General features: G+C 29.8%; 2 protein-coding genes across 2 annotated transcripts; one reads left to right on the top strand and one right to left on the bottom strand.

Moving 5' to 3' along the window:
* Positions 1-871: 871 nt before the first annotated feature.
* Positions 872-2,639, bottom strand: LOC117919554. Its single transcript, XM_034836715.1, has one exon. It carries the CDS (start codon positions 2,574-2,576, stop codon positions 1,041-1,043), a length of 1,536 nt encoding a protein of 511 aa, XP_034692606.1. The 5' UTR covers positions 2,577-2,639; the 3' UTR covers positions 872-1,040.
* Positions 2,640-11,738: 9,099 nt separating this feature from the next.
* On the top strand, positions 11,739-13,652 carry LOC117921169 (probable protein phosphatase 2C 55). The gene is made up of 4 exons (XM_034838979.1): positions 11,739-11,809; positions 12,658-12,925; positions 13,022-13,156; positions 13,234-13,652. The coding sequence occupies exons 2-4, from the start codon at positions 12,659-12,661 to the stop codon at positions 13,525-13,527; spliced, it is 696 nt and encodes a 231-aa protein (XP_034694870.1). The 5' UTR covers positions 11,739-11,809; position 12,658; the 3' UTR covers positions 13,528-13,652.
* Positions 13,653-17,408: the final 3,756 nt, after the last annotated feature.

Below are 17,408 nucleotides of genomic sequence, written 5' to 3'. Positions count from 1 at the left end.
TGTTTCAAGCATTAATTAAAAAATAGAGAATAATTTAACTTTTATATTGTACAAAAGAATAATGTACGCTGGTAGAGAATAAAGAGAAAACCACTCTTTAATTTTGAGTTTAAAAAATATATATTTTTAAGAGTGACTGAAATTATGAAGTGTTCTCAATTTTTTAAACTTATTTTCAAAAACATTTTCAGTTGCCTTTTTATGTACATCACCTAACAAAATGGTCTAAGCTCACCAGAACATCCTTCCACAAATGACCCAGAAATACAAGTCAACTAGGAGCCTCTACTCTTTAATGGATCTGTCAGCCTCTGAAATGAGGGGAAAATCGAAAATAAATGAATAAAAGATCAGTATTGGGAGTCACAAAAAACCTGCACTGCACTTTATCCAACCTCATAAACCCAAAATAAATACAGCTCAGGCCTTTTGGCTTACAAAACTAATTTTCTTTTTGAACCACGGGGTGAATTGTTTGGTTGGGTAGAAAAATGAAGGGGGGTCTGGTTGGTTGTTGTCTGGAGCTGGCAAAAAAGTGAAAGCAGATGCTGGTAATTAACACGTTTTTTGCTTTCTTACACACTTTTAATTTCACACAACCAAACCCGGGGAAAGCCCAGAGCCACGGCACATGGGTTTAATCAATGCGGCCGTGACGCCCTGCGCGTAGTTGCCTCACATTCCCTCCATGATCCCCTTTTTAGTTTTTTATTTTTTCTTTCTGAAATCTTCTCTTTCATTTTCGTTCACTTTCTCGGCACCCAATCAGGACCACAGCCTTTGCTTTGGCCGTTCACGCTCCAAAATCTCTACTTTACAAACGGGTCATTATTTTATTATAAAGAACAAAAAGGAAGCACCAGATGGCATATGTGAAGGAATACTCCATAAGAAGAGTTTCTTGGCAATATAAATTATAGACCTGACCTGATATTATCATACAAAAATTTTCTCTAAGCACATAAAATTGTGGTAAACAAAAAAAAATAAATTATACATCTCACTTTTACTTTTTTCCTTTTTATTTTTTTATTTTTCTGCTAACAGTCACTATAAACAGAAGAATCTAGTGTAGATGAACATATGTCCTTCATGATAATTTGATTAAGATCACGATTACTATTGCCACGTTGAACCACGCTATACTTTGATAAAGACGAGGAGGAAGTTGAGTTTGAGTTCACACCGGCGAGTGAGTTCGAGTCAGGAACCGACTCGTTTGATATGGTCAAATCTACGCCCTTGGAGAGAACCCCATTGCTGACGAGCTGGTTCAAGAGGACTGACTCACTGAATGGACTCTTACCCTTGCGTTGCATCGCTGCTCGTACTATTTCGATCAACATTGCGTTTGATAATCGTCTAACGCCTCGAGTTCCACCCATTATAATCTCCGAGTTAACCAGCTTCTGACGGTTCTGAGTTTTGTCCGAGTTCTTGCGCCCCTTGGGTGTAAGAGTCTCTGGGTTTGTCCACAGAAACACTGATTCTGTGCTTTTGCTTCTTACTCGGACGAGTGGGTCACCGAGAAGCACAAAACTCTTCACGTCGACAAGCATCATGTGCTTGAAATTTCGCCTGACTCGGCCGAGTATCATTGGGTAACAAGCCCATCGGCGGAGACTCATCGGAACGTGGTCTAAGAAACCGGCGAGCGAGTTCTCCGGGTCAAGCTCGGCGGCCTCGAACCCCACCATCGATCCGTACCTCAACCGAGTCGGCTCTGCTTCCTCCCCTTCCTCACTATTTGGGTCGCTGTAATTGCTTCGAATTCTTCGACCCCATAACGGCTCTCTCCTCTCCTTCTCCTTCTTTCCAAATTTCAAGAACTGGGTCACATCGAAACTCGTCACTCCGGACTCCTCACTCGTGCTATTCAGCTCGCCGTAGCGACGAACTAGTCTCGAGAACGACTCGGTCTCTTCCTGAACTACAGGCCCAAGGTCCGACGACGCCGACGATGAAGAAAAGATTAAAACAACATCTGTTCTGGCAGAGATGGAGGATCGATACAATGCCCTCAAGAACATACGAAACTGGTCCTGAGTAACATCCTCGGTCACATGACCGACAACAAGATCATTCATCGCTCTAGTGCCTCTTCTGTACAAACAGCCCATTCCTTGTAACGCAAAAGAGGATGATTTCTGCGAATTGCTCCTCCACTCTTTTCGAAACCAGGTAGTGGAGAACAAGGAATTGCGGGTGGGTTTGGAGGTCTTGGGTGTGGCACTGAGCTTGCTGGCCGTAGATTTCTCTGATAGCCATCTCCGGGAGGCAATAGAATGGGGTGAGGAGGCTGCAATGGTGGTGGGCTCGAATGTGGAGAGGGTGAAGAGGAGGAGGGTGATGAAGACGATCAAGGCGCAGATGGAGATGGTGGATTGCGCCCTGGTGAAGATGTTGGAGCTGTGGATTCTCGTGGTGGATTTCAAGGAGGAAGAAGAAGAGGAAGAAGAAGAAGAGAAGAGATTCTTCTTCTTGTTGATAATGGGGTCGTCTTCAGGGAAGAAGACCAGAAGAAAACCCATACCCCAGCCTTCGCTACTGCTCTTGGCCTTGGCTGAGACACTCATCTCCCTCTTTCTATATCTCTCACCTCTGTCTGCCTTGTCTCTTTTGCTCCCTCCACTCCACTCTCCTTCAAGTCCACTGCTCTAATACCCTTTTCCTTTCAACCCATCAATAATTAATAATCCTAAAAAAATTCCAAGTCATTTTTTCAAAAAAAAAATAAAAATAAAAAATAAATCATTTGATGGAAAAAAAATGTATAAATAGAAGAAAATAAAATTATAGAAAGGATAAATAAAATAAATTTTTCTTATTTGCTTTATCAAGAAAAATACCAAAAAAACCAAAACCAATTATAGGAAAATTTATGTAAAATTTTCATACATGGATGGTAACTTAAGTTTTTGTTTTGTTTAATGCTCCAAAAGCACTAATAAAGAAAAAAATATTACGAAAAATAATTTTCTTAGTTTTTACTAATAATATAAAATATTAAAAGAGATGAAATATAATTAAAATCACTTAGAATTTATATATTCTAAATTTTTTAATATTTATGTAAAAAATAAAAAAATAATTAAAATATGTTTGAATATATAAAAATAATTTGTTACTTTTAACTTAATTTTTATTTTATTTTCTTTATTTTTTTTCCTTCTCCGGCAATTTTTTTCTTAAAATTTTGAAGAACCAAACATAGAATTAACCTACTTTTCCGTGCATTTGGTTTCCATATATTTTGTCTCTTTAAGATGTAAAAAAAACTAAATTTATATAAAAATAATTATAGATCTAGTTAAAAATGTCTCCATTCTTCAAAACAAAATTTTAACTGAATATAGAATTTAAATAGTTTTATGAACTACTAGTTGAAAAACGAAAAATTTATTGTTGTTGGGTATTAATCATATTTAATGAGAAATTCAATTGATTGAAACATCAAGGGGAATTTTCAATAACGAGGGTAAAATTTTAGATATGGTCCACGTGATTAAGTGAAATGGGCCGTGCCGACACGGTGAGATGTGATAGGAGAGTGACCCAATGGCCCAAAATGAAGCCCTCACAGATATACACCTGTGCATTGGGCCCATTGATGTTGAAAGCTTTGTTTTCATTATCCCGTCATGGCCTCCACAGTAAATTGAAGTAATTTTTTTTTTACTTTCCCTGTGGATTTCACTTTTTCTAACAAACAAATTTATTCCATTTATATTTTTAGAAAATTTTGAAGTAAAAGGATTTGAAGTATGTGTGTGTATTTAATAATTTATTAACAAATATTTTTTTCATTTATAAAATTTATTTTTAAGAGAGATTTTTGATAAAAAAAAAAGTTTAGATAAATATGTTTAATAACTTTTTAGTCTATGATACTTTTTTATTTTTTATTATTTCTCAAAATATTTCATAGAAGCCATTGGAAAAATTTAAGGAGACCAGTCATGTTTTCTAAAAATTATTTTTTTTTATTTTTTTAATTTAAAAATATGACTAAATGAAGTCATATTTTTCTTTTGTTTTTAAAAATGAGTAAAAAGAACTCATATTTGTTTTTTAATAATTGTTCTCTATTTTATTTTATTTTATTTTTAAAAATTATTTTAAAAGAATAATGATTAACAATGTTATAATTTTTTTAAAAATAATTTTATATTTTTAAAAATAAAAAAATATTTTTAAATTATACGACCAAACATACTTTTATATTTTCAATTATTTATCAAAACATTTTATATAAATCACCTAAAAAAAATTTATAGAACTTATTCTCATATGAAGACTTGTTGATTGTGTTTTAAGGTTAGAAAACGGTTTTATATTTTTAAATCATAAATATAAAAAAATTATTTCTCTAAATAATTATTAAACAAACCGTTATGCACTTTGGGTTTTTTTTTTTTTTCTTTTTCTGTTTATAATAAATTCTTATAATATCTAAAAATCCATTACACTTTTAACTTTTAAATGTAGAAATAATTGAATAATTTCACGCGCCTAAACAGAGAGTGGAGCGTGAATAAGTGAAGAAGTGAAGCAATTAAGACAAAAGGGACTGAGGAGTAGAAATGTAGAATCAAGTGAGACGATGTACACAGAAAGATGGGTCCAAACGGGACGCATTGATTTCTGTGAGGAGAACGGAATTTTCCATGAAGCCAAACACATGTTGCTTGCGGAAGCAAATACTCTTGTGCCTACGTTTTAGAATGGAAGCTTCTTGGGTGGTGAGGTGGGTTTCTGTTTAGATCTAACCTCTTCTACATTTTCTGGAATCTGTGGATTCATTTTTTCATCCAAACAATCCCAATTGTTTACCATATTTTTGCTAAATTATCTTCAAATATTTTTAAATAATATCCCGTTTAAATGGTTTTAAAATATAACATATGCTTTACAAATTTGGATTGAATAAGGAGACATTGACTAAATTTACCCAAACAGGTGATTCACTAAACTGAAATGAAGATCGGAAATTTTACAAGTAGAAGCACAAGTTTTAAGTTTTAACCGCTCATTAAGAGAGAGAAGAACATGTGGAGTGACTTGATAGTGTAGGACAGTGTCCGCCACCCCCCACTTTTATTTCTCTAGCAGAGGAAGCCTCTCTCAGAGCTTTAAGGGTCATGTCCCCCCTCCCCCCAACTTCCACCTACTTCCACTCCCATCTCTAGATCCTATATCTCCATCTGTAGATTCGATACTACTTCAATCTATGGACTCCAAAAAATAATAATAATAATTTATATATATATATAAAAAGAGTTGAGCTGGCTGTGATCACCAGCCCAGGTGATTTATTGCCCTTAGAAAAGTGTGCAAACAAATATATATATATATATATGGGGAAAATTTTCTTCTTTCGATTCATGTGTTCTACTTACAAATGTTATAAATGTGATAGTTATGGCAATCGTAAAATAACCAAGAATATTATAAAAGACAAATAATGGTTCTAAACCTAGATTCTTATATGTATCCAAACACAAGAATTGAAACCATCAAATTCATTCCTATTTGAGGAGAAATAGGAATGAAAATAAAAGTTTTATTCCCATTCTTCATTCTGATGTACCAAAACATAGCCTAAGTTAATATATTTCCAATTGGTGAATAAACAAAATGGGTGTATCATGTAAGAGCTGGGTTTGGTTTAGAAGATTTCAGCCCATTTGCGGCGCATTGCAGTTTGGGTTTCCAGCATTGGGCCTTATCACTCCTCAAGCGGTTACTATGGCAAAACTGAATTGGGCCTGAAACTTTGGGCCTTTAAATGAAATTTAACTTCTTTTACGTCGAAACACTTAATAGCTAGAGTTGTTGGATTGAGCAGTCCAAAATTGTCATATAGAAAACGTATTGTTCATTTCATTTAATCCTCATAATTCAGGGAATAGATTTATTTTCAGAGAAGGGAATTATCGATGGGGAACTTAAGAATACACTCTTAGAATTTCAAAAGTATTTGATGTGAGATAAGTCATTAAAAATTGATTGAAGGATATTTTTATTATCAAAAAACTATTTCACATCATTCTTCTTGATACCACAAAGGAATTAAAAATTTATTGGAAGGTATTTTAAATAATTTTTTTTTAATTATATATATATATATATATCAGATCAAAATTTTGTTGGAACATGAATAGGGGGTTGGTGAGCCCTTATTAATTTACTTCTACTTTATGAAATTATTTATATTTTTTGTTTTATAAAAATTAAAATCAATTGCACACATTAAAGTAATAATACTATTAGAGCTTATAAATTCTAATTTATATAATGAATTAATATTGTAGAGTTTAATTAATTAAATAATAATAACCATAAAAATAGTAATAACAGTGTCAGAAGATCAAATATATTACGAATAATTTATTTTCTTTTTTGTGTATGTAAAAATTTCATGAGGGAGATATGATAATTTTTTTTAATATCTTAAAATTTCATAAGGAAGATAAGCTAAATTATCTTAAATGTTTTTAAAATTCATCATTCGGTTAAATAAAAAAGAGGATAAATAAGTAGATAAGATTTCATTAAATTCAAATTTTGTTATTAAATTATATTGATTAAAAACAAAATGGAGATAATTATCCATGCAGTTTGAAATTTTTATCTTTTACCAATAAAGTTGCCTATAAATAATAGTCTTGTTGGTTAAGTCTCTTGATCAAGTACTTTCTGATTGCTTTGCTTTCTGGTGTTCAAGACAATTTTTTGACAGGTATTTATCCAATACTATAGTTATTATGCTTAAGTCAGATTTTGAACTATAACAAAAATTTATGCATAAGAGAAATCATCTCTTGAGAGTAACATAATTTACCTTCATTTTTTTTTTAATTTAAAGACATAATTGTTTTTAGTAGATACAATGATATGCTTTGCAAATTTGGATAGAATAAGAGATATGGTTTGATATCATGAGGTATTGACTAAATTGAGTGCATGATTTCTTCCATCCAAATAAGAGATTCACTAAACTGAAATGAAGATTGTAAAATTTACCAAGTAGAAACTGATGAGAATTTAAATAGCATAGGATCACATGTTGATAATTAAGCATGCATTTAATAGCAAAATTCAGTCCGTTACCTTGGTTCGTGCTTTGGGAAGCCATTTCTGCTCCCTTTGATGTCCAATGATCTGCTTTCCGAGTGCGTGATACTCCGAGGATGAACAATCAATGAGCTCTTCCCTTGTCTCCCAAAATTCAGTCCAAAGTGGAGTGTGTGCGTGTGTTGCCGGGAGTGTTCTTCATACCTTGGTTCGTGCTTTGGGAAGCCATTTCTGCTCCCTTTGATGTCCAATGATTTGCTTTCCGGGTGCGTGATGCTCCGAGGATGAACGATCAATGAGCTCTTCCCTTATCTCCCAAAATTCAGTCCAAAGTGGAGTGTGTGCGTGTGTTGCCGGGAGTGCTCTTCAAAAAGAAGAAAGAGAGTAGTTACTACAAAAAAAGGCACACACTTCTCTATATATATATATATATACACAAATAAATACATATATTATATATATATATTGCACATTACACACTTTAGTTGGACGACTTGACTTAATGAGCAAGTCAAGTGAATTAGGGTGAGCCCATAAAAAATCAAGCAACAATATGTGTCCAGTCCGGACCATAATGCAAAAAATAAATTAACACTGATTTATGATATTATCAAATTAATTATGTAAGTCCACACATAAAAATTTCAACAGAAACACAAGTTTTAACTGCTCATCATGACAGAGAGAAGAGCATGTGGAGTAATTTGTGGGTGTGGGTGTGTTCGACAAAAAAAAAAAATAATAATAATAATAATAATAACAAGAAAAAAAAGTAAAAAAAAAAGAAAAAAAGTGAGTTGCACACAAATATATGTATATATATAGTTTTAAAAAAGGGAAAATTTTCTTTGTTCTTTGGATTCATTTATAACAATCACAGAAATACTCATGTATATATATATTTACAAATGTGTGGACCCCGCATTTCGGCTCATGCGTTTCCCACTCGATGGCGAGCTCGATTTTTATTTTTGAAAAATGAATTTATTTGATTAAAAAAAATGACTTGGAGTCGCCACTTATTTTTGTTTTATTTTTAAAAGGGTAAACAAAATAAGAAAGAAAAACCCTAAGTGTGACTCCTTATTTTGGAAAAGGCGGTCTACGAGAAACCGGATCGGGTTCGGGGGTCAGGTTACTTATCAGGAAGGTACGGTACAGACCGTAGCACCCTTTTAAGTCCCTAAAGTCGGGTCTCTACTAATAAAATGAAGCAATCATGGCAATTGATGAGGAAATCAATGAATACTCAGAGTGATCATGCACATGTGAGAATTTAAACATGCATACAGAAAATGACCCGGGCGGATGTAGATGCGTACCTGGGCAGTGATCCATAAAGCGCTATCAAGAAGTGAGGTTAGTGCACAATAACAATCACGAGATATATCACAGGGCATAATAAAATCTATCATTCATGGCAATTAAATCAATCAATTATAAATTCACTTATGTGGGGCCCCCACCAAAGCCCGATTGATCTTGCACGAATTAATCTCACAAATTCCATTATTCTGAAATTATGAAAATGACATTCATGCTTATATAAAGTCAAGAGGAACAAAAGATTATTTGAAAACCGGAATGGAATTAAAATTGTTCGAGTGGAGACCGGATTTCTGAAATTCGTTTGAAAATTGAAGTATTAGGAATTAAATTTAATAATTGAAATTTTGGAAATTAAATCTAAAAGAAATTAGAATTTCGAAGAATTGTTTAAAATGGAATTTCAAAATAACTAAAATAATAATAATTAAATAGATTAATGGAAATATTGGAATTTTTAGAAATAGAAATTTAATTCGGAAATCGAAAGTTTTAATGAATTGTTTAAAATGGAATTTTTAGAATAAATAAATAAAATAAAATAATTAAATAGATTAATGGAAATATTGGAATTTTTGGAATTTAATTCGGTAATCAAAAATTTTAATGAATTGTTTAAAATGGAATTTTAGAATAAATAAATAGAATAAAAATAATTAAATAGATTAATGGAAATATTGGAATTAGAAATTAAAATCGAAAAGTCGGAAATTTCAATAAATTGTTTTAAAATGGAACTTTGGAATAAATAAATAAAATAATAATAATAATTAAACAAATTAATGTGAATATTGGAATTTTAAGAAATAGAAATTTTATTCGGAAATTGAAAGTTTTAAATGAACAGTTTAAAATGGAATTTTGGAATAAATAAATAAAATAAAAATAATAATTAAATAAATTAACGTGAATATTGGAATTTTCAGAAATAGAAATTTTATTCGGAAGTCGGAAATTTTAATGAATTGTTTAAAATGGAATTTTAGAATAAATAAATAGAATAATAATAATAATTAAATAAATTAATGTGAATATTGGAATTTTTGGAATTTAATTCGGTAATCAGAAATTTTAATAAATTTGATTTAGAATGGAGCTTTGAAATAAATAAATGAAATACTAATAATCAAATAAATTAATGGGAATATGAGAATTCGAAAATTGGAATTAAACGTTAAAAAAAATGAATTTTGAAGTGTCATTTGAAGATTGAATTTTTGAAAAATTAATTTGAAGATTGAAGTGATTGAAAATCAAGAATTTTGAAAGTTGATTTTTTTTATTAAAAAAAAGATTGGTGGAAACGTGTGAGCATAAAGGCTTAAAAAAAGGAAAATGGGCATGTATGCCCCAAGATGGCCCACCAAAAGTCCTCCTGCCATATAATAATTCCTAGACATGGAGCAACTTACATGCCCTGGAACTTCAACCCAATTGTAACTAGCCTTTTCAAAGCATTTTGTAACTGATCCAAATTTCTTTTCTTTCATAGCTCCTCGAATTAATGGTATGTTATCCAACAAATCAGAGCAGCCCTAGGTGGAAGCACACCACTTCATGCACTCCATGGACAGTCAACAAGAACATAGGAAAATCACAGCAAAAATAACAACCATAGAAACAAGACATAAACATAAATCATTGGGTCAATAAGTGAATCTTTACTTCATGAGTTACCAGTGAACTTGAGAGCCAATGTACAGAAACCTCAAAATGGGGTCCAAAATAGGAATGTAAATAATACATCTAAATGCTGCAAATCTGGTATAAAACAGAGACAAAGAAACCAGAGCATAACCCAAACAGTGGAGGCATAAAAACAATCTCAGCTCAACAATAACATGATGGTTTCTGATATTCAGATTCAGCCAACAAAATAATATGCAGAAACCAAAAGGAAACAATATGAAAATAGGAAAACATGGAGCCTTAGTAATCGTACCTGGACATACCTCTCTCCAGTAGCAGCTTCTCCTCAACTCAGCTTGAGACGCCCCTCTCTCCTCTCCCCCCAAAATCCCTTTCTTGTCACTTCTTCCCAAAACCCCCCTTCCGCTCAAGCTCCGGACCCCCCCTTGTAGCTCATCTTTTTCTTTTCTTTTTTCTTCCCGCCCTCTGTTCTCTGCCACCCTTCTGCCACCAACAACTCCCGCCTCAATTCTTTCCCATCTCACCCACTCTCATAAAAAAATAAAAAATCCACTTTGCCTTGGGGTCCTCAACCAACCGGGGGGGTCTACAAAATGTTATAAATGTGGTAGCTTTAAAAACCAAGAATATTTTGAATGACCCAAGTTTTAATTCGGATCAATCTTTACCGTGAGCAGTCCAAAATCTGCCTCCATTTTTTTATGATATTAAATATGCCTCATATAGATATTGTTTTTCTTATTTATTAAATATATCGTTAATTTTATTTATATCCCTTGAGATTGGTTTCAAATTTTGTTACTTTGGATGAGATTTTAGATAAACATTTTTAATAGTTTTCTAACAAATAGATTTATTCCTTATATAAAATTTATTCTTTTTAGAAAATTTTAGGTAAGTGTTTAATTGATTTATAACTTTTTTTTAGAGACGTGTCAAATAAAAAGATTTAAATAAAATGGTAATTTTGATTATACTATGATTTATATATCTTAATAGAGTTTTAAATAGAAAATAATTAGATGAATTTATAAATATCCTCTTTAATATTAATATTTTTTACTATTATCTCTTGCATAGTTTTCATTATTTTTTAATATTAACCTACCTTTATTAAAGCAAAATTTGAAATACCCGTAAATATGAAAATATTGGAAATATCAGAGAAATATCTATGGATATTTTTATCAAAATATCGATAAAGTATAAATTATTTAAATTTTATAAAAATATTTAAAAAAAATCTAAAAACTTATAAAATAAATAAAAATTTATAATTTAAAATTATTTTATAAATGTAATTGACATAGATATTGTTATGATGAAAAATATTTATATGGAAGAATATATCGATCTTAATATATAATTTATTATTTATTTTATCAAATTAATTTTAATTTATAAAATATTAGAACTTTATTATTATTATTAATATTTATATTTTAATTTTTAAAATTATATTTATATTCTATTAACAAAAAAAGGAAAAAAAACATAAAAGATATCAACTATACAAAAAAATAAAAAATAAAACTAACCGATGGTTACTTTTTTACTTTTTAATATTTAATAAAAATAAAATATTATAAAAAATAAGCAACCTAATATTTAAATTTAAATTAAGGTACTATTTAGAATTAAATAAAAACGCAAACACCACCAGAATCTAAAACTCAAAAGGCCGTTCACCCACTTCTCTCACTCGAGGCATCCCTAAAAAGGCTCTATTTTCCCCTGCCACTCTCAATCCTCGCAGGTACTAATCCAATCATGTTATTTTTTATTTTTTTGCATCCCCCATTTGATTCCCAAGAAAATCCATCCCCCATTTGATTTCCGGGAAAATTCATCCTTGTTTGATTTCCGAGAAAATCCATGCAAAACCCCCAAGGAAAACCAAAAAAATTGCTTTTTTTTGCTCCCTGTGTTTTCTGGATCTGTTCTAGGGGTCTCTTTGCTTTTATGCCACTGGATTTGAATTTCACGAAGGCAGGCTGAAAAACACAACCTTTGCCTGCAAATCATGATCAGATTACCAAATAACATCTTTTGTTTAAAAAAAAAAAAAAAAAATTGGGCAGATTTTGTATCCTGTGCGCGGGCTGGACTGATAGGAAATATCGGGAAATTTCCAGAAAAATCGGTAAAAATACCGATAAATACTGAAATATCGGCACCGAAATTTTCCGTCGATCGAAAAATTATATATATCGGCTATATATGTTTGTTCCCGGAAAATGCTAAGGAAATCATGTGGAAAATTATTTTCTAAAAAATATAAATGAAAATATTAAAGAAATTATCTTCACATAATAAAATTAATTTGGAAAAAAAATTTTAAATTGTGAATTAAAAAAAAAAAAAAACTTTTCAAATATCGTAAGAAATATGGAAACAATTTAAATATAGATTGTTTGTAGAAAAAATAGAAAATATAAAAAAACTAATATTTAGCTAATGATTTCTGGTTCTTCCTTTTTTTCATTTTGTTGGATATTCTTCTTTTTGTTCTTTTGTGTTCATCTTGTTATTTTTAGTTTTTCTTTTTCTTTTTTGTTATTTGTTTTACATAATCATGTCTAATGATTTTTTTTTTTTTTTCAGCATGAGGATGATATCGGGATCAAAATTCATATCCTCTAAAGATGGGAAGAATCCCAAGACGAAAAAGGATGTCCATGTTAAAATTGGACAAACATTTGTGATTGCACATGGATCTTGTCAATTTGTGAGGGATCTAGCCGACAATTGTTCCCACATAGCTAATAAGATCAAGGGATTTATCAATCCCATAGATCTTCTCAATCATGCCTATTTGGAGACCAAGGTTTCAGGATCATCTACAGCATGTATTATAACATTGAATGAATGGGTATGTGAAGTAGTTAAATTCTCTTAATTATTTGTTAATTTTTTTCTTTTTTTTACTTATTCACTAATCATGACACATTTTTTTTTCTTTGGTCAGTGCTTGCATGCTGTAAACATTGGAGATAATGGCTTCATTCTCCTGAGAAATGAGGAAATTTTATATGAATCTCCTGTACAACAGCACACTTATAAAACTCCTTATCAATTAGGGAATGCTAATGATTCTCCAGAGGTTTGTTAATTTAATTTTTATGTGAGTTTTTTTTTTAAATTTTATTTTTACAAACTAACAATTTGCAATCCTTTTAGGAAATCAAACTCACGGAATTAGAACCTGGAGACATAATAATAGCAGGAAGTGCAGGATTGTTTAATAATCTTTTTACTCATGAGATCAAAGATCTTGTGATAAAGGAGATACGAAAAGACCCAGCTCCATCTCCCGACATGATAGCAACGGAAATTGCCAAAAACGCAATTGAGAGATCGATCGATAAATATCGATTTACTCCTTATTCGAAAGCTGCATGGCAAGCCGGAAAGCGACACAAGGGTGGTAAAATGGCTGATGTAACTGCTATTTTTGCTTTTATTCTACCATAATAATTGCTATATATATTTGCTGATATCTCTTCTTTTTGTTTGAGTCTGCTGCTGTGTTTTGGTCTTTTGTGTTTACATCCACCTTTTCATAAAATAAAATAATTTTTACAAAAAAAGGAAATAAAAGGCTAGTTTTATTATTATTATTATTATTTTGTATTGTTGGAGTCTTTTATGTTTTTTTTTTTTTTGTTAATAGAATATTAAAAAAAAAAAAAAAAAAAAGACATGCCAAGCATGTCTTAGAGTTGCATTTTTTTTTGTTTTTCAGTTACTTTTTTTTTTTTCATTTTATTGTTCTTTTTAATACCATAATAAAACAATTTTTTAAAAAATTTATATAAAGCATGTTTCAAAGTTATATTTAATATCCCAATTTTTTCAGTGATGTTATTTTTTAATTTAGAATTACACATGGTATGAAACTTTTGTTTTTCATTTAAATTCAAATTCCTCAAAAATTGATTAAATACTTAATTAGCTTGAATTATTGTAAAAGATTAAGTCAAATGTTCAGGTTTTAAGAGAGACCAAGTTTTATTTCCTCACAATAAAGTTGAAATAATATGCACATAAACACTGCTCATCTTTTTGTAATATGACACTTGTAATGTGTAGACAAATAACTATGGTAATTGTTCGTTATTATTTTCAATGATCGGGTCTAGATTCAAGGAAAATGTGAGCATATGATGAGTGTGCATGGAGACTAATATAAAATATGTTCCCCTCTCATACAAAAATTAAGTTTCCGAAAAGTGAAAAGGGCTACCTCGAGTGGCAATGAATCATTTGGGTGTGTAAGCCGTCACTTTTCCTCAAAGAGAAGGAAACACTCCCGAGGATGAAAAGGGCTACCTTGGGGGGCAATGAATCAACCAAGCGTGTAAGCCATCATTTCTCAATAAAGAAAAAAAAAGAAAAAAAAAAAAAGGGAGCAAGAAATGAGCATTAATGAAAAATTGAGAGGGAGCAGAAAATAATTAAAGCCCCACACACAAGTCTTGGATTCACATTTCTAAGAATCAAATCTGGTGAATTTTAGATGATCATGGCAATATCTATAGTCATGTGGCTTTACAGAACTTGTGCTAATACTTACTATCAAATCTAGTGGTATTTATTTGTATTATTATTCGGTTTATTACTTGGGAAATAAGGCTTGGTCTTTCTTAGTCTTAGACATTAGGCTATTAAATATTTCACACTTTGAGCTTTAAGTTTTAATTTATTTTTGGGTTATTTGAATTTCGATGAATGTTGAAAGAATCAAATCCATGAGTGAATGTCAATGAGATGAATCCTTCTCAAAAGATTGATTTTATTCTCTACTTTAAAATAAAAATTATAAAATTGGGCAAACAAAAACAACTTTGTACATGCTTAAATAATACCTTTAAAGTAGAAGAAAAAAAACACTCATTTCAACTCATATTCGTTCAGAAATTCTCATGCATGTGTAAAATTTTTTATTATTCTTTATCCGTTTGTTTTTTTTTTTTTAATTACTTTAAAAATGTTTAAACAATATCTATCTTTTAAGTTTGAAAAAACAAAGGTTTTTCCTTATTTCTTTTCCAAATTTTTCATGCATATGTCCGAATTTTTCTTTTTCTTTGTCTTTTTTTTTTCCTTTTTTTCAATTAATTTTGGTTTCTTAAATTTCTATTGTAACGTCAATTTTTTTTTATTATAATATTATTTGCAATTTGGGGTTGATTGTGTTGAATGTTCCAATTACTTGCAATTGTGAAAGTTTTAGGATTTAATGTTATTTTATGAGTTTATTGAGGATAGAAAACAAGGATTTCTATTTTGAGTTCTAGACATAGATATTAAATTTTGGTCATTTAATTATATAATTGTAAATTTGGATTTTGGTAGTTATTTTGTAAATGCCTATGTTTTTTGGGAGAATTGAGAGAAATTTTTATTTGGACGGTTTTGGAGTAGGCAATATAATTCTTAAATATAAAATTATTGGAAGATATTCATCAACATATGAAGATTTTGATGGAGACATTGATAACTTAGTATTTTATAAATTTGGGATTTATTTGTGATTTTGGAAGAAATTAGGAATAATTTGGAATGGATGGTCTTAGTCTTAGTTTATATAATTATTTGGAATTTGTGTTGATATTTGGAGACAGATTAGGGTAAGATTTTCATAAATTTGAAGAGAATTTTAAGATATATATTGGGAGACTTTTAGTATTTTTATAAAGTTAGGATTTGATTAGGTTGGACTTATTTATGATTTTGCATGAATAGGAAGAAATTTAGGATGGTAGTTTATATAATTACTTGGATTTCTATTAATAGTTGAAAATAGATTTTGAATTCCCTCATGGAGAAATTGGGATATGCATATGAATTATTGGGAGACAACAAAATTTATTTGCTTGGTGTTACAACAAGAAAAGGATAAAATTGAGATTTATTTGGGTGAAAACTTGGACTTAAAGGGAGTATTTGAAGACACAATTAATTTTTTGGAAATATGAAGATGCTTTTTGTAGATATTGATAGCATTTTATTTTGAGGATTTATTTAATTAATTATTTGGAGACATTCAGAATTTGTGGTCAATTATGAATTTTTTTTTTTAGAAACTTAAGATTTTTATTTTAGCGAATTTGGACAATATTGATTGGAGATTTTATAAATTTAGCATTTACACAAGTTGAATTTGAAGAAATTAAGATGGATGGTCATAGTTTATATGATTATTTGGATTTCTATTAATATTTGGAGATAGATTTTTGATTGAATTTGAAGATGGTCTTATTAATTTATATAATTATTTGGATACATAGATTTATAGATTTTGAATTCTTAGTGAACTTTACTAAATTTATATTTTTTTCAAGGGATTATAGTGATGAAATTGAGATTTATCAACTTGAATTTGAATTGTAATGATTTTTAGATATAACAATTAATTATATGGATATATCATAAGATTTTGACAAATTTAAGAAGTATTTCTTACTTACAATTAGTTACTCATTAATAATTTTGTGTTCCTACAATTATGTGAGGTTATGTTTGATTCCAAAAAAATAAAAAAATAAAAAAAATTAAAATCAATATTTTTTTATTCTACTTTACAAAAAGATTAAATAATAAAAAATATATTTAAAACCAATTTTAATTATATTATTTTTCATAATATAATAAAACATAAACCATTTTTTCATTTCTAAATATTTTTTTGGAACCAAACCTAGCCTTGGCATTTGTTATTCTTTTGCTGACTTAGGCATCGGAGCCTTTTTTCTTTTGTTTTGCAGGTCCTCTTTGCATCTGTCACAATAGATTTCACTTCAGACATGGAAGACAATGGTGGACACCAAAAAAATTTGTATCATCCAGAGTTAAATTATGTCAAAGAAAAAAAAGACAAATATATATATATGCCATTCTTTGGAAATATTGAGGATATTTTGGGGGATTTTTAAAGCACAAAAATATGAGGGGCAATCAGGGCAACTTACACTCATAAATATGTTGATCCCCCAACTATTGATACATTCACATAAAAAAAATAACTATAAATTTCTTATACATATATCATCATCATATAAAAATTATATCATCTTCTTTGTCCTCAAAAAATTCGTACTGTTTATAATTTAGGTTATTTTATTTTTAAAAGGAATCATTGAATTATTTTCAAAAAAATAATAAATATTTGATGACTAGCATGGATTTATTTAAGAGCACGTTTATCAATAATTTTAAAAAATGATTTTAGTCCTTTTAACTTTTAAAAAATTTTATTTTTCAAGTATTAAAAAATGACTAAAAACAATTCTCATATTACTATCAAATGTACTCTTAAATTATTTTTATTTTACTTTTTAAACTTTTCAACT

Source organism: Vitis riparia, chromosome 8, assembly GCF_004353265.1.
Source record: "Vitis riparia cultivar Riparia Gloire de Montpellier isolate 1030 chromosome 8, EGFV_Vit.rip_1.0, whole genome shotgun sequence".
NCBI classification, from domain to species: Eukaryota; Viridiplantae; Streptophyta; class Magnoliopsida; order Vitales; family Vitaceae; genus Vitis; species Vitis riparia.
Note: the sequence above shows the minus strand (reverse complement) of the source record. Positions and strands in the feature narration are given on the sequence as shown.

Excerpts from the sequence above, each read along its gene's own strand:
- LOC117921169 (XM_034838979.1), top strand. The coding sequence starts at position 12,659 with ATGAGGATGATATCGGGATCAAAATTCATATCCTCTAAAGATGGGAAG. Across the intron at positions 12,926-13,021 it reads TTATAACATTGAATGAATGG|TGCTTGCATGCTGTAAACAT; the intron begins GTATGTGAAGTA and ends TTCTTTGGTCAG. Across the intron at positions 13,157-13,233 it reads ATGCTAATGATTCTCCAGAG|GAAATCAAACTCACGGAATT; the intron begins GTTTGTTAATTT and ends CAATCCTTTTAG.
- LOC117919554 (XM_034836715.1), bottom strand. The coding sequence starts at position 2,576 with ATGAGTGTCTCAGCCAAGGCCAAGAGCAGTAGCGAAGGCTGGGGTATG.